This window comes from Crocodylus porosus, unplaced genomic scaffold (genome assembly GCF_001723895.1).
Source record: "Crocodylus porosus isolate Cpor-Errol unplaced genomic scaffold, CroPor_comp1, whole genome shotgun sequence".
Taxonomy (NCBI): domain Eukaryota; kingdom Metazoa; phylum Chordata; order Crocodylia; family Crocodylidae; genus Crocodylus; species Crocodylus porosus.
Window position 1 is genome coordinate 20,051,745 of NW_017728914.1, and position 24,003 is coordinate 20,075,747.

Genomic DNA, 24,003 nt, shown 5'->3' on the forward strand with positions numbered 1-24,003 from the left:
TACCTACAGGGAAATGTGGAAGCTGTTTTCTACCCCACTGCCTGGCTGCATTACCAGCCACCTGCATATGTGCACTTGCACATGCACGTGGCCCACTGCTTCTGATCACCCTCCTCCCACTCCCCCCAGCCCCAAGTAGCCCCTTGCAGGGTAGAACTCTGCCAGCCTGCAAAGAGAAACCCATGCTTTCCTGGGTTTTTCTCCTTTAAAAGGGAAAATCTGCATTTTTCTGCAGGAAACAGAAAACCCTGATCCCTTGTCATCAAATGTAACCATGGCCCGATATGCCACTGTGTCAGCCCTCCTTGAGTCAGGAATTGATGTGAAAGAAAACTGGCCACATACATACCCCAACTGCAAGAAGCAGAAACTGATGACACATGTGGTGTTTGCCCTAAATGTTGGAGAGAAGGGGGTCACCATACTTCATAAATGCTGTGTCAGTGACCCAGCCCTACTTCCGTTATTTGTGTGTGAGCCATAGGGCAGGACTTGGCCCAAAATGTGATTGTAGGCAATACCTTCTTTTTTCTTGCTCCATGTCCAGTGGTGGACCCCCAATTACCAGAGGGTTTAATTTTTCTGATAGTGCTAGAATAGAGCAATTGTCGTCCTCATTAGCAGTTGGCCTGCAGGGAAGAGAAAGGAATGATGACAGCCGTCCACCTGCTCTGCCTGATGCCAGCCTCAAGCTCTAGTTGTTAAGCAGTATCATGGGGTTGCAGTGCCAGCCTCCTGACCGTCTGAATAGACCCAGGCATCACTGGCATTTAGACTGCAGTTGAACAACCCAGTTGGCTTGACAGTTCTGATATTTTTCTCCATTGACTGGAAATAGAAGGGCTATGTGGGAATTAGAAACTTGAATAGCAGTGATCATTCCTCAGAGGTCCTTGATGTTGTCTTCTCCAGCTTGGTGATTCTCAGTCTACTTGGACTTGAAGCAGCCCTTGTTAGACTCCAGGCACCACCCCTCCATAACTTTTGTGACTTGAGGCACCCCATTTATAAAATTGATTTTTTTTTTTTGGGAGGGGGGAGCAGCCAGGCAGGGAAAACCTGAGCCTATCCTTACCTGTTTATTTTCTGACACTTCCTGCGGCACCCTTCAAAGGATCTTAGGCCACCCCAGAGAGTCGTGGCATCCTGGTTGAAAATTGCTGCCATAGCTGAATGAGGTGATCTGATGTCTACAGGGTGAGATGCCTGGGTTTCAGTTTTATAGCCCAAATTCCAAGCAGCTCCCTTTCATTCATGCATGGGATGGTAACCCTGAAGTGGAACTTCCATTCCAGCTGCATTTTAAGAGTCTGCAGCTCATGTTTTTCCAGCTCTGTTTTGGGAGCCTGCCACCGAGTGTTACTGACAGCAAAGGTCCTGAGACCATATGACAGATCTTAAAAGGCAAAGTCCAAGCGCATAGTTTAAAAATAATCATTATGAGTGACAGGAGGCCAGATTGCCAGCCGTTCTCTCTTGCCAAGTCTTGAGTTCTGATAAATGAATATTTATTCAAAAAAAAATCCAAAGTGGAAATAGACTAATTTTTAATTTAAAGGTAATTGGTTAGTATCTTTTTATAATCATATTCTTTTTAATATTCTCCTAGAAGCCTGAAAAGTTAACTTTTCCTTACTAGATCTAGCCCTTCCCTTGAGGTTTGCTGAATAGAAATATAGAAATTTTCACTCAAGCAGTTGCAGCTGAGAGGTTTTTTTTTATGTTGATGGGTAAGTTTATCCCACCTACATTTGCACAATTCTGTCCTCTTCAATAGCAACAGAAGCACTGTTGGGTTATAGTGTTTAACTAGCAAGCTGCTGTTGCAGTACATGGAACAAAACCATGTGCCTCCTACAGAAATACTTTCAAATCCCTTGAAAGTAGGGTCTGTATTTTACAAATTACTCAGTGGACAGTTGCTGTGTGTGCATGGATGTATCTAATTTACAAGTGCAGTTGCCCTCACTGCAGCCACAGACTGGATCGGTGCCCATACGCAAGTGGAACTTTTTTTGCAAAAATCTACTTGGTCTAATAAAAGATATCACCTCTGCCACAAGTCCTGATTGCTTTTTCCTATAGACCAATACAGCTACAACCTGGATACCTACACAGATTGCACATGCAGTTGCACCTCTGCTTGCAAAAGCAGTTGTGCATGCTTGTGCATTGCATGTCAAATTGTTGTCTGTAGATGTTCAGAATCTGTAGTATACTTTCCCCATATTTAACTAAAAATGGTTTTTAAGGTAAGTTTGTGCTGTGACAAACTAAGTTGGTTATCTGTTTTTGTAAATTTTACACCACTTTTGGTACATGCTTTGAACCAGCTACTCATGGCTTAGTTGGCCAAATAAATATCCTCTTTCTTTCCTGGACCCAGGTATAAAGAACTTAAAGAAAAAGTTTGACTTCCTCTAGCCAGGCAGCTATGGATCTGAAGATCTGCATTAGTGTCTTAGCTGCTCAAATGAGTTGAACAGAAGATGCCTCCTGCAGAGCCACAAACTACACTCTGGAGAATTTATGCCTCGTAGACTTTTAAATGAGCGTCCTGCTCCAAGCCTGGTCAATTGGATTGCTTTCAGAGGCAACCTGACCTGTAATTACCATGTCTAGTTGGATTATTTTTAACTTCTGTGAACCTGATTGGCTGTTTAGCTTAAAAGGGGCATTGGAGGTCTTAGAATCTCTCTAGAGAATGACCATGCTTATGGTATGGCTGGAATGTCCTAGGAGGAAAGACTTCAAGAGCTGGATGTGTTTAGTCTGGGGCAATGCATGGTTGAAAAATGACCTAACAGTAAGAAATTGATCCAGGGGCCACACAGAAAACTTGGAAGTTTATTGGAGATTAAGAATGAACTTCTGGGCATGAAACTGAACTGGAAAAGAGGAAGGGTAGAGGTGCACCTTATAGACTAACAGAATCAGAAATGCATAAACCTGGAAAAGATGAGTTAGAGTCTTCATGTTAGGGAAAGTTTCCCACTCCAGGGCTTACTCTGGCAGTCCTGATAAAAGGCATTATAGAATACTTTTGGATTATTGGATATAACCCCACTGAAATGCAAAAACCAAGTTTACTTTGCTTCCTTGTGTTGTTGAAGCCTGTTGAGTGTATAAAATATCTAGCACAATGAAATGATGATGGGAGAAGTTCTGCCTGAGTGTGGGTGGGCAGAGCATATTGAAGTCGGTGGGAGAGCTTTGCCAGTAGATCCCAAGAGCAGAATGAATTGGTGATTTTTTTATTTTTTTTTTTTTTTTTTTTCAGGCTGAATTATAATAACAAACTTTATTTTAAAGGGATGCAGACACAGTTCATTAGATCTTTGAAGTGATAGAGGCCTTCACAGTCTGTCTTTTTTCCAGCTCTTCTATGTAGCAGTGGAAAGTATGAAACATGTACGTATGGGTGTTTGACTACCCTGGTGACTCGCAACAAGCAAACCAGTGCTTATATCTTATGACTGAGAAATCCTTGCTTAATGCAGGGACAGGAAAAATATGGCCTGCAGACGGGATCTGGCCCACCAGGCTGTTTTATCCGGCCCACGGGGCCCCTACAAAAACCAGTTATTACCAGCCTGCAGCTGCTCCTCTGAAAGCTGGTGGCAGGTGAGCTTTCAGAGGTCATACGCCATTGGACTGGGTGGGCTCCGTACCCCCACCTCCACCTCCGGGGGCTCCCACGCCTCCATATGGAGCTCCCAGATGGTAGACAATAACAATATGGAGGCACTGAGTTCAGTGGCTTGCAACTGGACAGCTGGTGAGTAGGGAGAGGAGCTCCTGCCTGTGTGTGCAAGTGTGTGGGGGGGGGGGTAGTGGTGAGGGGGGTCCCCCCTGCCACAATACACAGCCCCTACCATGGGTGGCAGCAGCAACAGGTGGCAGGTCCTTGGGGTGCTCTTGGTCCCACTGCAGCCAGAGTCCCCCAGCAGCATGCATCTCCAGCTGAATCTCAGGAGGCTCATGGAGCTGACCCAGCTCAGCCCACCCCACTGGTGCATGCCTTTGAGGTAGACTGGGCTGGCTCCATGCCATAGCTCCTGGGCCACGCACCATTGGGCCATGCAGGTTCCATACCTCCACATCTAACTCCCCATGAGAGTACTGGAAGCACCATGTGGAGGCATGGAGCCAGCCCAGCCCAATTGCACATGGCTCCCACCTGTACTGCTGGAAGCCCCATGTGCTGGCACGGTGCCAGCCTAGTTAGGTTTGAAGGCACGCTAGGAGGCTGGGCCAGCTCTGTGCCACCATGTACGGCTCCTGGGATTCGGCCAGAGCTGTGTGCTGCTTGGGGTCTCTTTCTGCAGTGGACCAGGAGCGCCCCAAGGGCTCGCCACTTACTGCTACTGTTCCTGCTGCCAGTGGTAAAGGCTGTGTGCAATGGGGTGAGCAACGTATGGTGGTGGATGCCACACACACTCCTTCTCCACCTCCGATATATGAGTAAGACTTTATTTTGAGCTATTATGCAGTCACCTCTTTATAGACTATACAAACACATACATCAGGGCAAATATATTTTTTGAAATTAAAATTTCTAAATGTTAGAGTAGATGTTTGATTTTTAGTATACGATTTGTTTTTTTTTTTCTGGTTCCAAGATTCCCCCCCCCCGCCCCCCCCCCCAAAGGAGTAGTTCTGGGTGGGTAGGTGTGGGAGGTATGACTTCTAGTAGCAAAGGTCAAAGATTGGGGGTGGGGCCCAAGATGCTGATCAGGGGTGGGATACCAGTCAAAGGGTGGTTGAGATTCTCGACAGCTCACCAAAAGTCATTAAACGGTCCTCCAGCTGAAATAATTGCCCACCTCTGGCCTAATGAGTAAAGAAAGCCTAGAGTGGTATAACTAGGTTTTGGTAGAAGTGAGGTCTTAAGGTTCAGAGTAATGCAGCTTCTACAGCTACTCCTTGAGTGTTTGCACAGACCATGCCATGTCCCAATTATAAAGCAGCAGAATGGAGATCTGGTCTGTGGAGATTTAACCAAGTGATGGGACAGGGATGAATCACAGCTGTTAAAGGCATAGTGCAGGGGTCGGCAACATTGTTGGGCAGAGCGCCCAAAGAACCACAGTGTCTACTTATAGGATGTTGGAGTGCCAGGCAAACAAAATGGGAGGAGTGGTACTTGGCTGGACACCCTGCAAAATACCAAAACTAACCACCTGGTAGACAATAAAATGTGGTAATATATACTACAAACACAAAGAGAAACATGGATGGAAATCTGTTTTCTTCCTTTGCTGTTCTTCTTTTTTTTTTCCTTTTGTTACGTGCAGTGGGATGTCACTTCGTTCACACAGCCAGGAGGCTGCAAGTGGCTGCTCCAGGGTCTGCAGAGCCCTGACCACCTCATTGCCAGTGGCAGGTGTACACATGCCTCTAGGTAGATGGCAGGGGAGCTGTGAGGAGCCTGATCCTTCTTATGGCAGTGCAGCCCTGGCCCCTTTCCCACTGCCCCAAGGTACATGTACACCCGCCGCTGGCCATGAGCCAGGCCAGAGCTCCGCGGACCCCAGTGCAGCTGTTTTCAGCCTCCTGGCTGCCTGCCACCAGCCCCTGCCGCCCACCACAGTAGTTTTACTTCAGTAAAACCTGAAGTCTGAAACACCCTTTCTGAAAAGGGCTGACGTGCCAAGCAAAATGTCTTCACATGCCACGCTCTGGCACATGTACCGGGGGGAGCTGGCCCCTGGCATAGTGCACAGTCCCGCAAATGCTGTTGCACGTGAGCATTTTAGCTTCATTTTTCTCCCAGGTCCTCTTTCTCCCTTATGTTCAATGTTCCCCTTTGTCTCCTAGCCTGCTGACTGTCCAGCGTTGAATCTGCCAGTCACTTATCTTTATCTCTTTCTAAGCTAAAATACTAATGCTGATGATCCAGGTGCCCTGCAGATGTTCCTGGAATGAGGGTTTCCCCTGCTGCTCTCCCTGCTGCCTGAACCAGAGCGTCTGCTCTTCTCGTTTTTCCTGGCTCATGAGGCAGGCAGCATGGGAGCAAGGGAACAGCAAAGCCAGTAAGCCATGCCAGAGACCGGATTGTCAGATAGCCTGCCCTCTTCTGACCTACTGCTTGTCCCAGACCAGGACCCAACGAGCTTCAAAACTGCCCTGCAGCACAAGAGTTAGAGCTCCGTGCTCCCCTCCACAGCCCTGCACTCCTGCTGTGGAAACTGGTGGATATGGGCCAAAAGCAAGCAGCGCTCGGCCAAGAACTTTCTTTGTTTCCAGTCGCCTCCCTCCTTTCTTTTCCTTTTCCTTTTAAAATTTCCCACTCCTTTTTTCTATATTAAGCACTCCTGGATCATTCTCTCAGCTGGTTTGGTTTCACATCCCCTTTGAACGTCTCACCAATTCTCTCGAAACCCAGCACAATCCACTGTTCCCCTTGTGTTTGGCTTGGAGGGATGAGGAGTGGAATAGAAAGGCCGGTACTTTTCCCTTTGCTGGTGAAAGATGCCTTAAATATGTGGCGTTTTCCACAGAAAGGTTTATTGTACATAATTTCTCTGGACCTGGGACCACACAGGCTTAAACCCACTTGAAATAACTCTCTGCAGACAGTTCTGTCTCTGCTGGAGGTTGTTATGTCTGACTTGGCATTGGTAACTGGTAAATGTCTGTGGACTTGCATTGTCTCTCATGTCAGGGAAGGTTCAGCAGCACTATAATGCATAGGACAGTGCTTCTCAACCCTCTGCGACTCGAGGCGCCCCTCCAAAACTTTTCAGAATTTAGTGACAGCCCGTTTAAAAAATGAAGATAAATATAGTATGAATGTTGTAATGTAAACGCTATCATTCTGTTGTTAATATAGTGCTCAGAGGCCAGAAGGGGCAGAGCCTGGGATGCCCTGTTCACCAGGACAAGGTGATTGGCTTCACATGCAGTATGTGGGGAGAGGTGGGGTGTGTGAGGCCTAGGAGAAGGGTGCAGGCAGGCCAAGGGGGTGCTGTAGCCAGGTGGAGCTGTGCTGTGTGCCTCCTGCAGAGCTGGAGCTGTTTGTGGTTGTTGCAAGAGCCTGTGCTCCTGCTTCAGGCCTTCCCACTCGGATCCTGCATGGTGCCATCTGAGCGCGGAAATGTGTAGGGCAGGTGGGACTGTCCTGCCCACGTGTCTCTGTTGTCAGGAGATGTCAGAGCTGAACGGAGATGTGGCTGGAACAGGAAAGTGCACCTACCTGCAGTACTGTGCTTCTGTTGCAGCCCTTGCCAGTTGGGCTCCGCTGTGCTTCGTGAAAACCTAAGGTGTGTAGGGTGGTTTCACCCTGCGGTGATGGCAACTTGGCAATAGACGTGGCTGCCACCAGTTGAGCTGCCCAGCATGCCCGTTTCTAGGAGCTGACCTGGAGGAGCTGCAGCAGAAGCAGTGCGCCTGCCTGCTGCCAATGCTCTTCCATGTGGTTCCGATGCCCCTCCTGAAAGCAGATGGGGAAACGCGCATCTCTTGGGTAAGAAGTGGGACTGGAGTATTTGTAAAGTCCTTCCATTCATTTTAGGAGGTCAGGGTTGTATTCATTATCAGGCATGTGCAAGGGTCCTTCGTCTTTGTATCAAAACAGTCATAACTGCTGCGAGTGATCTCAGTGGGTGCGCTGGGTATTTCATTTGCATGAAGAGAAAAAGCTATGGCTGGCTGTTCCACAGAGTGCCAGCTTGCACTAGAGTTCGGACCATGTCCTAAGCCAGACTTGGGTGCTGTTTGTGTCTAGCTTTCCCGTGGGATCCCATGCTTCAGCCTGTCTTTCTCTTCTGTCAGCTCTAACATGTTGAACTTCTTGGTTACCAAGGGATGCTACTGCTGCTGAGTGCCATTCCCAGTTGCTGTTTGCCTGGTCCTTGCTGCGTGCTCCCGCTGGAAGGATGGAGCTCTGCTCCCTTGCGTCATGGAGGAAAGCGTTTTCTTCACTGTAACTTGCCGGCATGTTTCCCTCTGGTTGCCAGAGCCATTTCTAACATGATAGCTGATTGGCAGCTTTCGTTGACAACTCTGTTATGGTTGGCTGAGTGCCCTTTGCATCTCTCTAGCAACTTGTCATTTTTGACAGGTCCCTTATGAGGACTTTTCAGTCCTGCCTCGCGCTGGCACGTTCTTGCTGTAAGCTGCCTTTGCGAGGAACGCTGAGGGGCAGAGGGGACTGTGATGCACATGAGATCATGTGAGAGTCTCTGTAGGGAACAGTCTTGCATCGTCCAGCAGGATGGATGAGATGACCTCGTAGGTCTTTTTCCATCCCTTGCTACTTTGATCTGTCAGGGGCCAGCTTGTAATAAAAATGCACCAGTAGTGGAAATACAGGTTCAGAGGCTTCTGTTGACCCAACTGTGCTTCTTGTCAATGTCTAACCTGTGATTTTCCAGTAATTGATATGCAACCTATCGCCCCAAGCCCAGTGCTCAGTAAGAGGTAGAAGGAAGCCAACTCACTGCTGTGATTATCAAAGTGATCAGAATATCTGAACTATTTCATTCATTTCACTTTCCGTGGAGGATTAGTGAGCTTTCCCTATACAAAGGAATGACACTTTATGACGGAATAGCTTACTGGAGGCTTCCCTGAGCTTGTTTCTGAAAGGTTCATACCAGCTACCCTACTTAGTAGATTTAACATACTATGCTCCTGCATTATGCAAAGATGCAAGTGGACCGTACTTTTGCTGTTGGGATTGTCTGAGCTCTTCACATTCCGATGTAATTTAAAATGCATCTTAAGGGAAGAGCTAGTTCCTCTCTTCTGGAGTTGTTACTCTCTCTGAAAAGACAGTTCAGGCTAGTTTAGCTTCTGCTCTGGATCTTGGGCTACACTGTCTTAAGTTGAAAGAGTGCATCTTCATTTATGCCTTGGATGGCATCTTCATTTATGCCTTGAATAGACATGAGGCTGGGCAGGCAAAATAAAAGATAAGAAGCTTGCAGTCTATGGAAGAGCAACTTAGGAGGCAAAGTGCCAGATTTTAAAGAGTATTTAGGCATTGCTGAAAATATCACCAGGCACTTGCTTGCATTTTCACATGCCTTTTAAACATCTGTCTGTAAGACCTCATTTTCAAATACAATGTAGGCATTTGGAAGCCAAAGTCATTTTTCGTAATGAGGGGTTTAGCACCTAAGCAATTAAGAAGCCTCAGAAATTGTTACCTCTACCTTGTATGGGCAGGCCAGTTGTCATGACCAGCAGTTCAGTGTTTTCTGGAGCATGGCCTCAAAGTTTCTTTGCTTTCTCTCTTGGTCTCTGGATCAAATTAAACTGTAGCATAAGAGGGCCCAGTTCTCTAATTTGTGCTTGCTTGTGCCAAGACTCAGTTGGCTGTTTGTTTTTGAACATCAGACTTAACTGACATTTTAACACAGCTTTGTTCAGCAGGCTAAATGGGAAAGATGCATTTGATGGAGTCTATAATCCAGTGCTAATGGGCTGGGAGTTGAGGAGGATAAGAAATCCTTTCTGAAAAAAGAACTGTCAGTTCCCAGATTTCACAGAGTCAGCGACTTTCTCTCTGCTGTGCAGACCCTGTGGTTGGCCCAGGAAAGCCTGTAAATATTTAGATAGCTTTAACTGTTAGTCTTGGCCATAGGTCTATGCTACATGATGGTGTTGCAGCCCCTCCTGCATCCTCTGCTTTCCTGCCATCTGCTCCAGTCCTCCCACCCCACTAGGAAACAAATGCATTGGAGTTGAGTTCTGTTATCTTCCCCTCCTCTCTGCTGCTTGCCCAGCTGTGTTCATCATTTGGGGATGGAACAGTCGGCATGAGTGTGCAGAAGAAGGGGAGAGCTAGTTGCAACTGCTGTAGGATCTCTCCACAGGGAACCCCCATTTTGGTTGGGAAAAGAGTGGTTATCCTCTATGACGCTTTGGAAATAAAGATGAGCACTGGAGAAGGCCTACTGAGTAACTTATTCCATATCCCTACACCTAGAAACTGAGGCAAGGAAGGGCAGTTGTCCACTGAATTACATTGTCCACCTCCCACTCCGATGTTCTTTTCAAGCACTTGTTTCTGTTGGAGGCAGTTCTGAGAGTGAAGTCACGTGGGGATGACATGGTTTTTCAATGTATAAGCAGATGCTGTGAATGAACCCAGAATGTGCCCCCTGTCCAGCACCAGCCACCTCACATCTACAGGCTCTTCTAGCCAGATGATCTGAGGCAGGCAGGGGAAACTGCCACATGAAAGCTAAGCACCAGATGTTCAAAGGTTGGGTTAGATGGTTGGCCCTGATACCAGGGGTTATTGGGTAGGCCCTGAAAGGAGCTACATACTGTTTTTAGTTGAGAGCATGCATAGGCATCATTGGTGGGAAGGGTGGAAAATATTCATAAGGGAAAGAGTTGGGTTTCCAGAAGATACTTTAATGAGGCAGCATTTTCCGTACATATTTAGAGTCTCCCATTTCTGCACGTTTTTGTTCCCTGCCCCTTTCTATTTTTGCACAGTCTGGAGAGGAAGGAGGGGACTCCATATAAAACTACCCTGCTGTTAAACTGAATGCGTAACCATCCATTCTTCAGGTGTTCCAGGAAAGATTGGCACCTACCTGAACTAGATTAAAGCAAATAGGAAGAAATGCTCCTACCCTCTTAATTGTAAAGCACATGGTGCCCTCGCCCTCAAACCTCTTGGCTGCTTATCCCTCTGAGTTTTAAATTTATGTGAGCTCTAGTAAACCTCTTTCTACATCCTGACTAAAATCCCAGCGCAGTAAACTGTTGATTCCAAAATAAAGGCAGGATATGAATAAACAATGGAAGAAAAATTGGCTTTTCCTCCTACCCCAGTGGAAGGCTTTCTCCAGGCAGGCAGCCAGCAGTGATATAATGCTGTGAAATGCTATAGAATGGTAACGGAGCTGGGATATCAGCAGAGCTTCCAACCTACATGATGTCATACTGGCTGCCCTACAGACCCTGATGGGAAGCTAACGACAGCTTGGATGCACTCTGGTGTTAACGCTTTATTGGCTAGAAATAAACTCTGTCCCTGAGCTCAGGTTGGTGGGTTCTTTGTCTGAATTTGCTTAATCTTGCCTGGGTGGGGAGGGAGGGTGCTTATTGCTGCACGCTGCTGGAATTGTGTAGGGGGATGGCTTGCTTGTCCTCACCCTAGTGAAGTTGTCTTGGTTTGCAAGGGAAGTTTAGGTTGGATATTGGGAAAAACATTCTCACTAGGAGGGTGGTGAAGCACGGGAATGGGTGGTAGAGTCTCCTCCTTGGAGGTTCTTAAGGCCTGGCTCGACAGCCCTGGCTGGAATGATGTAGTTGGGGATGGTTCTGCTTTGATCAGGGAGTTGGACTACATGATCTCCTGAGGTCTCTTTTGACCCTAAGTTTCTATGATTCTAAGGACCTGGCAAACAATTACAGTCTCTGTGACAAGTCTGCTTCCCTCAAGGCTTTTGTATGTGTTGTAGAGGGCCATTCAACCTTCACAGTGTCTATAAAAGGAAAACTAGTGTCCCCCTTGTCCAGAAGTTCAGGTCTTGCTTGAATTAAGGGAGGATTGTTATTGGTAGAATGGGACCAGTAAGACTGAGCTGAGTTCTCATTTCTTCAAGAACAGTGGGGCAGAGGACACTCAAGTAAGTTCATCACGACCCAGAAAGGAAGGAAAAGAATGTTAAATTTGAGGATTTGACCAAAACAAATGGTCATAAAACTGTGCTGTATTGATGCTACTGAATGGATTTCCTCTCCTGAAGACTGGGAACAAGCTTCTTCATTTAGCTTTTTTGATCTGTTGGCTTTGGCTACTCATGCAATAATCTGTCATAATGGCAAATTAGTTTTATTCCAGGACTGAATGCCATAGTATCTAAACATCAGAGTACAGATAATGGCTCAAACAATTAAATGTTCCTCTTTTCCTCTGTCTCCTGGTTTTAGCTTCAAGTTGTGGTCTTGAGGTTGATTTCTGGTCTGGTTTACTTCAGAGAAATGAATTTGTCTCTATCAGAGAAAATCTAAACCTATAACATGTCCTTGCTAGAGCATTATTTTGAAGTTGCTAGTGTTCCCATTCATCTGGTCTTCCAAAAGCTTGGCTCTTGTTGTGGGGAAGGTGCTTTTGAATATCTTGCAGCAGAAAAATGGAGCTCCTTTTGAAACAGAGTGATGGAAAGAAGTGCCTTCTCTTTAGTAGCAATCAGCACAGCCTGAACTTTGCAACCCTGAGGGCTTACGTTGTCAAGAGTTATCTGATTTTGTGTGAATGGAGATAAAAAGTATTAAATATCAAATCATTGCCCAACTCTATGATTACCTTACCATCCTCTATCACAAATGATCATAAATTGCTTGTTTTGGTTTTCACTGCTCATTGAGGCCTGTGGTTTATGCACAAGCTCTATGCATAACCTACAGTTATGGGAATTAATTATGGACTGCTTTAGAGAGCAGAAAGGTAATGGGACCTGAAACACTTTGTAAGTAAACAGAATCTCAAGGTATTTCTGGAATCATTAGAGTGAGCTCTGCACTTGATAGAATAGTAGATATTCCACAGGTGTTACAGCCCTTAATCCTGTGCTGTATTAGCTAGTGTGCTTTCAGGCTACTGTAGACCACAATTTTAGCTCTATGCAGACCGCAGTTTGTGCTGGACCTGCATGCAGGTGCCCAAGATGTAACTGCTAACACTTGACCTATCTGGCAGTGGTGGTAGCTTTGGTGGGACAAAACATGTCCCTGTGCTCTCCTGAATTAGGGCCTTCTGTAGCTGTTCTGGAATATGCCCTAACCCCCAGAATCATGGGGAAAGAAGCAAGTTTGCTCTATTGATGTCATTTTCCTCTGACCTTCTCTTTTTTTTTTTTTTTTCTCCACAGGTGTATATAATCAGGGTCACCTGGTCCAATGGTTCCACAGAAGTCATTTATCGACGGTACAGCAAGTTCTTTGACCTTCAGGTATGAATCTCACTAACATTATACGCTTAGTATTAGGAGGTGTGCTTTATGAAACATAACTTGTATGCTATATTAAGGGTCATATTTCTTTGGCATTTTATAGAAAAAAAATGCTTTGAATTGAGGGTGCTTATGCACATTTAGACATTACATTTGAAAAAGGAAAAAAAACAAACCTAAATGACTACTGGCTGGTGTAGTACTGGAATTGGTTGTACATCAGTTATGTTCTGCACATGAAAGTGGTTGAGAGGCAGCAATCTTGGGGACTAAGAGGAACTTTTTAATTTTAGACCAATACCCTGCTGCAGTTGTTGCTTGTTTGAATATTGTCATCTCTAAACTCTTGAGGTTTCTGGATGCTGATGGATGTGCAGCTCCCCACTGTAACTTGTGGCACTTCACAAGAAGCGCCATGAGTTGCAGCGTTCCCCCCCGAGCCAAATGTTTGCTGTTGGGGAATCAAGCTCCAGTTTGGAGCAGCTGTATGTCTGCAGCTGCCCTCCCTGCTCTTCCCATTCTGAAGATAGCATTGGAGCTGGGAAGTGGGGAAGGGAGGGGAGGGATCTTGGTCTGGGGTTTACCCAGCTTGCGCTAGTCAGGGAAGCAGGGTGCAGACAGAAGTTACAGCTGTTGTGTGATCAGCCTCTTAAACGCTCTGCAGCTATGCCCTGACAGAACTGCACAGCTGTACAATGTTTTAAAAGTGCCCAACTGTGTGACAATCTGAACCCTCATTACATGAGGTGGGAAGGCTCCAATCCACTCGCCCCACCCTCCAATGCAAGCTGGGCAAATCCCAGACAGAATTCTCTCTCCTCCCTTCTTCCCCTCCCATTCTGAAGATGGCACCAGGGGCAGGGCTGGGCAGCATCCGGCCAGCCCTGCTCCCAGCATGTGCTGACAGACATTAGTGAAGGTGATCCACTTTGGAATGTAATGAAGGTTCATAGCGTGGGATCAGGCATTTTTAAAATACTCTTGCAGCCATGCTCTTCTGTATGGGCATGGTTGCAAAGCACTTTCAAGTAGAGGTGCATCAATATACCGGTCACATATTGAGTCGGCACCAGTAACAGGAAAATTGACATTATAGGCAACCAACTTTTTTTACCGATTTAATGTCACTGGTAAATGCCATGTACCTGTGCTCCCAACCTCTGTGAACCCCTGGAGGAGGCATGGGATTTGTGTGCAGGGCAAAGTTGAGCTGCCCACTGTGGGCTTGGAGCCAGGGGCTGTGATGGCCTCTTCCTGGCAGGGGGGCTGCACTCAGGGCAGGTGGAAGTGGGACAGACTCAGCTGCACAGGTGGGTGGTGGTGGTGGCAGTGCTGGGAGGGGGGCTATGAGGAATTTTGGGATGGCCATAGGACCCCAAGCCCCTCCTAGTGCCACCCTTGCTGGAGCACTCTCTGCTCTTCTGCCTTTCCCTTGGGAGTCCTGGTGCCCCAAGCAGGGGTGGTGCTAAGGGGAGCTTAGTGGGCCATAGCTACCCACCCCATGCAGCTGTGCCCAGCCCCCCCCCACCAGGAAGAGACTGTCACAGCCCCTGGTCCTGAGCCCACAGTGGGCAGCCCACCCACATATTGCACACAAATTTGAGGGGGCACATGCCCCCCCATACCTCTTCTGAGTGGGGGGTGCACACCAGTGAAGAGCTGCCCTCTTTCCCCACATGCCCCAGACAAGTTGCCCACGGCTCTGTCCCCTCTCCTGGCCCCAGGGTAACATTCATTGCCCTGGCCAGGCAGTGGCTACCCCTGCCCCAGCCCCACTCTCTCCCTCACAGTGGGGGCCTCAATCTGCCCCATGTCCATCACCCTTCCCCCCCACAGACTCTCCAAGTTGCCGGTCAGTATTGGCTGGAATGGCTGGTTAATAATCGGCTATCAGTGTTGGCCAATAAAATCTTTATTGGTGTACCCCTACTTTCAAGGGGCTGATCCTGCGACAAATGTAACTTCTGTCTGTGCCCTTTCTGTTCCCTGACTAGATGTTTTGTTTTAGAAAAGTAGAAGGTGATATCCATCCCCTTGGGGGAATTCCATCCATGTTCAAACTGAGACCTGTCATGCTTTAAGGATGTAAGCTTCAGCTTCCCACTCTGAGCATTTGTGGAATTCAGCAAGGTCAGTTGCTGAACTTTGAGGAAGACCAAATCACACCTTAAAGGGAGACTGCCTTGGGGCTCTGCACTGAGACAGAAATTACCTGTAATCCTGCTGAGGGTGAACATTTACACTGGGTGGATGGAAGGCCTGCTGCTCCTTGAGCTGTATGTGCTGCCGTGGGTTCCTCAGTGGTCAATTGTGGATGCTAGAGATGTATAGAGCCAAAGTACATTGTTGCTTACTCAGATTGCAAGGTTGTAGTACCTGTTTAGTGATTCAGTCTCTTTCCAAAAAAATTGTTACTGTATCTTAAATGGAGGTTTTTTGATGTGTGACTGAATAACAGAAACGACTCTTAAGTTACGACTCTTAGCTTGAATTAAGAGCAGGATAGTGATTTCCCACTGGCATATTTTTTGTTTCATTCACTTGCTTTTACAAATACATCGTACTTTTTTTTTAACTACTTGAAAACGTTGGAACCCATTTTTTGAAATGCTGAAAGGGGAGGGACAGGGGTGTTTCTTACTCGAGCAAACACTTTTGGGGGTTGGATTATACATATTACTTTTTCACATTCAACCTGATGTCTCCAATCATGTTCCTAGGATTCCCAATAGTGTTTCACTAAAGTTTGTTGGATGGTTTTCATGATACCTGGGAAGGGGTTTCAGTTTTGGGGGTGTTAGCCTTTTGAGCAAGGGCCAATTATTTCAGCTGCAAGGCTGCTTAATGGCTTTGGTGTGCTGTTGAGGGCCACAAGGGCAGCTCCACCCATTGACAGGTGTCACCATGCGCCCCCCCCGAAGTACTCCTGTTGGTGGGGGGGGGGGGCGAGGGGCATTTTATTTGTCATCCTGGAACCAGGAGAAAAACCCCACATAGTATACTAAAAGTCAAACATCTAGCTGGCCCAATGGCACGTGGCTCCTGCCCACATGCTGGCATGGACTTAACCTGTAGGTGTGCAGCTCCTGCCCTGTAGTGCCAGGAGCTCCATGAGCTGGCATGGAGCCAGCCTGGTCTGGCTTGAAAGCTTGCACTAGCAAGGCAGGCTGGGCTAGCTATGTGCCAGCACATGCAGCTCAGCTCCTAGGATTCAGCCGGAGCTGCATACTGCTAGGGGGCTTTGCCAGCAGCAGGCCAGGAGTGCCTTGAGGGCCCATCACCAGCAGAGGCTGTGTGCTGTGACAGGGAGGCCCACCCCACTCCCTCCTCCTCCAGGTGGGGGCTCTGCTCCTATTCATCAGCTGTCCAGTTGTACATCATTGCACATCTGGGAGCCCCACTGGAGGCACAGAGGAGTGGTAGGAGCCCCATGGAGGTGGAGGCACAGAGTCCACCCAGTCCAATGGTGTATGACCTCTGAAAGCCTACCTCCTGCTGGCTTTCAGAGGAGCAGCCATGCACCAGAAATTACTTTTTGGAGAGGCTGCACAGGCCAGATAGAATGGCTTGGCAGGCCAGAGGTGGCCCATGGGCTATATTTTTGCCTGCCCCTGTTCCACAGGAATAGGTGACTCAGGACAAGTCCTCTTAAGTGTCTGGCTCCTTGTGGGTGAGGAGAAATCCACAAATCTTCTCAGGAAGCTTTTAATGTTCAGTTTTTACCTGTAAGGTAAAGTTGCATTTCATTCATCTTCCTAAGCATGCCAAGATCTGCCTCTACCATTAGGACTATTTGCTGTAATTTCCTGTGCTTCTGTCACTGGGCGCATCTACACATGCATTCATGCACTCTTCCTAATGCTCATTAAATTTAGTACTTGCAGTGTGAAGTACTAAATGAATGTGCCTTAGACTTCCCTAATGTGCAGTAGCACCAGTGCATGCTTAATGCACAGTAGCCTATTTTACTGTTCATTAGCATAATACTGTTTTTTACATAATACTTTAATATGTAGTAAAATAGATTACTGCGCATTAAAGTGCATGTGTAGATGCACCCACTGATACCGTACTTGTGCTGTTCTCCAAAATCCCCTCTTGGCTCAAGTTTTAGGTCCAAGGAGATTTACCTCTGCTGCCACCTTGCACGTCTTTCCCAGTTTTCCCCCATTATGCATACTCTCGGTGTTCTGATCTTGCTCAAAATTTGTCAGCCTCTTTTATCTTTTCCTGTACAGCCCAATGAGCCAAAGATTTATCTCTTACTAGCTCTACTTCCAAAAGAAAAATGTGTGACTCTTGGCATATTGGGGGAAAGCTAATTGCAAGTGAATTGCACAGATGAACAGCTACAGCAGCTGCTGAAACTGGCCCTATTCAAGAGCTGTTGTGTTGTGTTCCCCCCTCCCCCACCCTGTTCTCATTTCTACCTGATTCTATTAAAAAAAAAAAAAAAAAAAAAAGACATTTGGAATGGCATTGGGTTTTGCATATGAAATTTGGCTGGTTGGTTGTGTGTGTATTTTATTTCTCTTCTGCCTTGATTTGCTGGGAGAAGGGATCATGGAAACAAAAGCATAAGCTTGGCATGCATTAGGGTGTTTGAGGTGGTTTATTCTTTTCTGTTCCTTTAGAGTTTCAGAAGTGGCTAGGCCCAGCACACTACTTTAGCATCTCTGATACTGCCAACCCCATCAAACTGGCTTGTTGTATTCTGAAATTTTGCAAGCAGTAGCCACACACAAGTATTGGGAGGGAGTAGGGGGACTGCATTCACCAACCCAAGTTGGGAGCCAAGACTGGCTCCCCTTGTCCACTTTTCTCTATAATATAATGTCACTAATAAAAGCCTCACACTCTCATAGATATAGGAGGTGGGAGGAGACTTGGGGGCAGTGGGAACTGATTAGTTCATACTCTTGACGCACAAAGCTCTGTGGAAATGAATTTGATTTAGTTACAGGTAAGTACTGTGGCCATGGTAGTGATGCAGTGAATTTTTGTTGCTACCATAGTATGATCAAGACTACTCGCATTAAACCTTGACACTTGGGCATTGTTCCCTCCAGAACACTGGCTTGGAGAAAAGAGTCTTGGATTCCTGTCATGATGGATTAACATGTCCATTTTGTTCCATTTCTGGAGGGCAGTTGCTGCAGCAGGCTTAGTCGTTATCTCATGGCATGGGGTGCTTGGGTAGCCAAAAGGAAAATAGAGAAGTTAGGGTGGGAGTAGGCTAGAAATGGCAGCCAGGGTGGAATGGGTTGTAGGAAATCTGCTGAAGCACCTAGCACTGGGCAAGCAGGAAAGTGAGGGTTTTTTTCCCTAAGTGGAGATGAGCCAAGGGGTCTGGCTGAGCTTTATAAGCCAAAATGCAAACTGAGCTGCTGAAGCAGACTGTGTGCAGATGAGAGAGGAAAATGCATAATGTGGTCACTGCAGCTGTAGTGATTTTGCCAGAAAACTCACTGGCTTCTCCACTTCTTGACTTGTGCAAAGACCCAGAGCAGAGTTAAGCAGTCCCAGACTCGGCTGAATTGCTTGTGTAAAGTATAGCATGGCATTGGTCACATGGGACCATGGTTGATTGGATCAGTGTCCTGGAATCAAGGTCCCCAACCACAGTTGCAGGAGACTAGGCATCAAAAGCCAAATGCATTACTAAGCTTATGGCATGTAGGTCTGCCTTGCGGTTCCAATGTGTAGGGAAATCCAAATTACTAAGTAGGCTCTCATCATCTGGTTTCCTTCAGTTCAGCTTGGAACCACTTCTGCTTTGTAGGGATGGTTGCTCAGATCTCTCTAGCTTGATACACCTCATGATGGGCAGCAGCTGCTGTTGAGATCGCCACATTTCATTCCTTCATCCAGCCAAGGCACCTTTATTCAGAGCCATTGTTCTTCAGGAGGAAAGCATGTGGGTATATCCATCTGAAAGAGGGCACAACTTGGGAAGTGCTGCTGCTATGGGTAACCCAGATGACTGCAGGCACTATGCAGAGTGGGATAGAGTGAGTTTGGGGGTGGGGGATGAAGAGAGCCAGAGGCAGTTAGTGTTTTGGATGGTTTTGCTTAATGTCATAGATGGGTGCTAGGGCGCAGGCAGAGCTAATGTAATGGGCTGCTCCCAGGAGATCCAAGCCACAGGGCTTACGCTCTGTCCCTTCCTCCATCAGCATCCCCACATACTGGCATTCACGGCCAAGTGGAAGGGCAAGCCCTTGCAAACATGGCTTGTGGTGGAAGCAGGGTTAAGCCATGTGCAGCTGTTTGCGTAACCAAGGAAATACTAAAGTAAATAAATGGGGAACAGCTGTTGGGCAGCAGCCAGCTAGAGAGGAAATTAAGCTCGGCTGCTTCCTTCGCTGCACCATCTCATCTTTCACTGATGCTCGAAGGCCCAGTCCCCTGTTGGACTCAAACTGGTTCCACTACCCAGGTGCTGAGGACCTAGGAAGGCCCAGGAGGAGATCTGCCTATTCAGAATTCCCCTCTCTTTATTTCTAGCCACTTTGGTTCCCTTTTGGGAGTGTTTGTATTTGTAAGGGGGCTTAGAGCAGTGTTTCTTAACCTGTGGGTCACAACCCAAAAGTGAGTCTCAAGAATATTTGAAAGGGTTGGGAGCAAGTCCCAGAAATACAGGAAAGCATGGGTTTCTCCTTGCAGGCTGGCACACGCATGTGGCCAGCATGCAGCCAGGCAGGGTCGTGTAAGAAGCACCAGCAGCTGGATGCAGGCAAGTGTATGGGGAGTGGGGGTTGACAGTCCAGGGCTTGGGGTCTGTCTTGGGATGTGGAGGGGATGAGTGTGTGGGGACGAGTGGGGGAAGGTGGCTGGGTGCTGAGGTTGCATCAGGATGGGGGGGCAAGGTCCTTTGGGGGCAATGGGAAGCTGCATGGCTGGGGCTATGGCACTGGAGGCACTGCCCATACTCATAGGCATTGGGTGCCCAGGAGACACTGCTCAGGGGGCAGGTGGGCCATGACCAGGCTACCTGGCACAGTACGAGAGCCCCAGCCCAGGGCAAGCAGGGTGCCACAGGCCTCGCCACCTCTTCCAGCCTGGGCCAAGGTTAGACTCGCTCTGCTGCCATCTGCATGAGCTGGAGCTGCTGCAGCCACCACACTCCAGTCCAAGCGGGACAGGGGCAGCTGGGGGCCCTCTTTGGTAGGGCTGGGGCGGGGGAAGGGGACTGTGGCTTGGGAGTGAGGGGCATCAGCAAGGCCAGTGGCCTGTGGGCCAGGACTAGCCATCGATGTTTACAAGTGGGTCCTGGTACAAAAAAGGTTGATAACCATTGCGCTACGAGAGTGGTTGCTGTTGAAGAGAGCACGGCTGGAGGCATGTTAGACAGAAGAGCGTTAATGTGAGATACTGTCCTCACACAAGATGAGAGGGAAGCATTGAGGGAGTTTGGGCTGCATGAGTGGGGAAGAGGCCAGTGCCTTGGGTCCATGGGACAGGAAACATGGTGGGAGAGATTTTCCACTGGTTCTTGGGGCCAGAGGCGGTTGGCGGTATCTGTGAGCAGAGGGACCCTTGTGGCTTAGCTTGCAATGAAATTGGGAGGCTGGACCTGGGGGCACTGGGGTTTCAGAGAAGTTAAGGGTATCGCTTCTTGGCCTTTATCTGTGGTCTCAGATCAAGCGTAGTCCTATGCTTGCCTGGCAGGGGAAATACCATGATCACCACAGTGGCTTCCTAGTCGCACCTGAGAAAACTGCTCTCCTGGCATGGGATAGCTCACATAGGTAATTCTGGGGTGGGCTGGGGCAGGGCAGCATTGGAGACTGGGCTTGCTGGCTGGCAGACTTGGGGTGAATGTATCTTTGCAGAGCTGCCTGTAGAGTTGTGTGGGCTGTTGGAGTGATTTCCGCCTTGAGCTACTCATCGTGTTGCAGTCATAGCTTGTCACTTTTGTGACCAAACAATTATTACAGGTCCTGAGCCAAGTAAAACAAATACACATTTATTACAGATGGCCTCACTGTCCCCCTCACTCCCACTGTAACTTCCAAGCCAGGAGGCTCCTTTAACATCTCCCTTCTCCCCTGCTTGCTGTGTATGTGCTAGCTGTGCAAAAAGATGCCCTGGCAGATGATGATGATGATAACTGTGATCTCTGCTTGGATTACTCTGATTACTGCAAACCTTGAACTAGCGTTTGGACTTTCCTGTCCCCAGCTCCCAAATACTCCCTTCCAAAAATCACCAGGAAACTGTAAGAGAGACAAGGGTCTCAAGCTTGTAGAGTTTTTCTAGTCATGAATTAACAGAGACTGGATCTTTCATGCCAAAGGCCCAGTTCAGGAGATCACTCGAGTGCATGCTTAAGTGCTGTACTGACTAGGGATGCTTTCCTCTCTTGGTTCCCAGATACTTGTAAGTATTTGAATGGTCCCTATCTGAGATTACAAGGTCCCTTTTTACATGTGCTGTCTGATAGCTCCCAGGGTAGGTCCTTGCTGTTTTAGTTCAGCCACTCCTACTAAGTAGAGTTTTACTTTTTACCTCCCTATGAGGCTTTTTTTTCAAAGTACAGTGACTTATCCCAATGATCCATATTTCTTGATACAGAATATTTCTGGATTAACTTGTCATTACAAAATAAATAATTACACACTTTCTATATTAATTTGTACTTATAAATTTAACTTGATGGTGAGGAATTCTAGTATAAAGGCAGTTTCTTATGACTGGAGGAATAGTTTGGTTTTTTTTTTTCCTTAGCATGGGATTGATGTTCCTGTTGTAGCATTTGGTACACCAGATGAGATGCTGGGGGCAGGTGGACTCTCTAAGAAACAAAGGCAATTTCATGGTGGGTGCCTTGTGCGGGTGCCGGTGTTGTTTTGGATACTGAACAAGGCTGGCAGATATGGTGGAAACTTTTAACTGGTGTAAAAATTGGTAACCAAATACCTAAATAGCTGTCTCTTGTACACCAAGGCAGAACAGATCTGCTGTTTAATATGCCCTTGACATGTGCCTTCAGCACTGCTTTCTGGAGGAACTCCGTTTCCACCCCTCGTTCAGTTATCCCAGGATCCCAGTAGGTACTGAATCAGGAAAGACCCGGGGAGAGTTTAGCAGATCCTTTTAAAAATCCTATTGAAAGTCCTGTCCTATAAGGCTATAGGAAGCATTTTAACTGGTTTTGAAACAAGTATTAATTGTTTCTTCTTTCAGGTTTGTTTCCATGAAAACTGAGTAACTTCCCTCCCTGTGCTTCTAGCTGTGGATCCATGAACACATCTGGCAGCTGTGGGGTCTTTCCCCACTCCCATATAGAACTTCTAATCTGTATAGGACCTTTTCTTCCAGACAGTGCCCATGGGTCAACCTCCTAGCTTTTGCTCCTAAAGTATTTATATTCTTCACTGACGTGCCGTTACATGTCGTCGTTAGAAACCAGCCCCTAGTTTCTTGGGGTCAGGAAGCATATTCCCTATGGGCAAGTTATCTCTGACTTCCTTTTGCTGGCTGCTGCTTGTTTCCTTTGCAGTGTCTGGTACTTGTCACTGCCAGAGAGGCTGGTGGACCAGATGGGCATTTGGGTGTGATCCAATGTGACTGTTCCTATGTGTTAAGAACCGATTCTGAGGTTCAAAGCGAGTGATGTAACCCAGACAATTGCATAATTAAGGAAGATAAAATTAGAGGAGTTTAAGCAAATTAAACATGTATTTGGCTTCAGTAGCCACTCCTCTTTGGGACCTGCTTCAGACGTGTTTCCCGGTGCTCTTTGTCCTTTCATTTACAGCTCTTTTAAGTTCCTAGCTGGAAAGTTTCTACTCTGACCCACCTGGAGCTGTTTCATCTTGGAGAAAGTAGTGCATCCTCCTAGCCAACAGCTTCGTATTTTAAATGGGAGAGGAGATTGAAGTGATGCCTAATGCTTATGAAAGAATTGGCTGACAGCAATGGGGCTGGGCAGGTCCTTCATACATATGGGCCAGATTAGCTATCGGGGGGGTGGGTTAAGATGCCATGTCAACACCTGGTAGGGGTGGCAAAGTAAATTTTAAGATATAATTTCAGTTGCGGCATTTTCAGTCGCCCAGGGACACAAACTGGCACAGGAGGAGAGTTGTTCTTGTCATTCTGTACAGGCTTTTGGATTCTTGAAACAATAAAATGAGACTTTTGAGTATTGGTTCCAGGACTTCGAGGCACAGTGTCTGAAGGGAAAGATACAGTAAGGATTGTTTTTCCACTCGGTCAGTCCCTTGGTGGTTGTCATGCTTGTCTTTTCCCATTCGGTGATATATTTATCCAAAAATCTCTTGACACTTTATAGAGACAGAGGCCTATTGTCTTCATTTTCCAAAAGTACAAACTAAGGACAGAAATACAGTGCGACTTGCCTGATATCACTCTTATCTCCATTAGACAAAAGTGAACCCAGTTCTCCTTGCTGAGTTCCAGGAGTAGACAATTGTTTGGGCCTGGGAGCCACATATGGAGTTTTAACGAGTTATCAAGGGCTGGGTCACCAACTCCCTATGTGGGAAGGGGGGGAGCTGGCATGGGCAGGCAGCAGCTTCAGCAGGGCCACCACCAGCACCACCTCTGGGCACCCCCCCCCCCCTGCTGCTGAGCCCTTCTCACTGGAGCCACCCAGAGTATGCACGGGGGCTGCCCTGCAGGTCCTCCCAGCTGCCCATTCACAAGAACAAACCAATGGATTTATATCCTGCAATGCAGCTAGTTCTTAACTGTTAGGTATGACCTAAAGAAAGAAAACCCAAGAACATCATACACTGAAATCCTGTTACAAGGATAGAACTAAGTCCTTTTCCTTGTTCCTTCTGTCTTTGTGTCCCTGACTTCACTTAGAATTGCAAGTTTACAGCATCAGACCTGACATACCAAAGAGGGAAATGGTGAACTTGTCTCCAGCCTGTCAATGAGACAACCCTTTCCCCTGAATAGGGACTGCATTGATGCCTGGCAAAATAAGCCTTTCTCTTTGTGCATGCGTGGACAGATCTTAGTTCCTCTTTCTATTTTTTCCTTCCACAAAACAGTTCCTAGTTCAATGCATTTCAGTCTCCTTATCTTTCTCTCAAAATGTCTC

The 24,003-nt window shown here is 47.2% G+C and overlaps 1 protein-coding gene across 4 annotated transcripts in view; it reads left to right on the forward strand.

Moving 5' to 3' along the window:
• Nucleotides 1-24,003, forward strand: part of SH3PXD2B (SH3 and PX domains 2B) — a 124,092-nt gene that overhangs the window by 8,280 nt on the left and 91,809 nt on the right. For all 4 annotated transcript variants that reach the window (XM_019534947.1, XM_019534948.1, XM_019534950.1 and 1 more), the window contains exon 2: nt 12,843-12,923. In XM_019534947.1, coding sequence (XP_019390492.1) covers nt 12,843-12,923 — 81 coding nt within the window. The remainder of the gene's footprint in view (nt 1-12,842; nt 12,924-24,003) is intronic.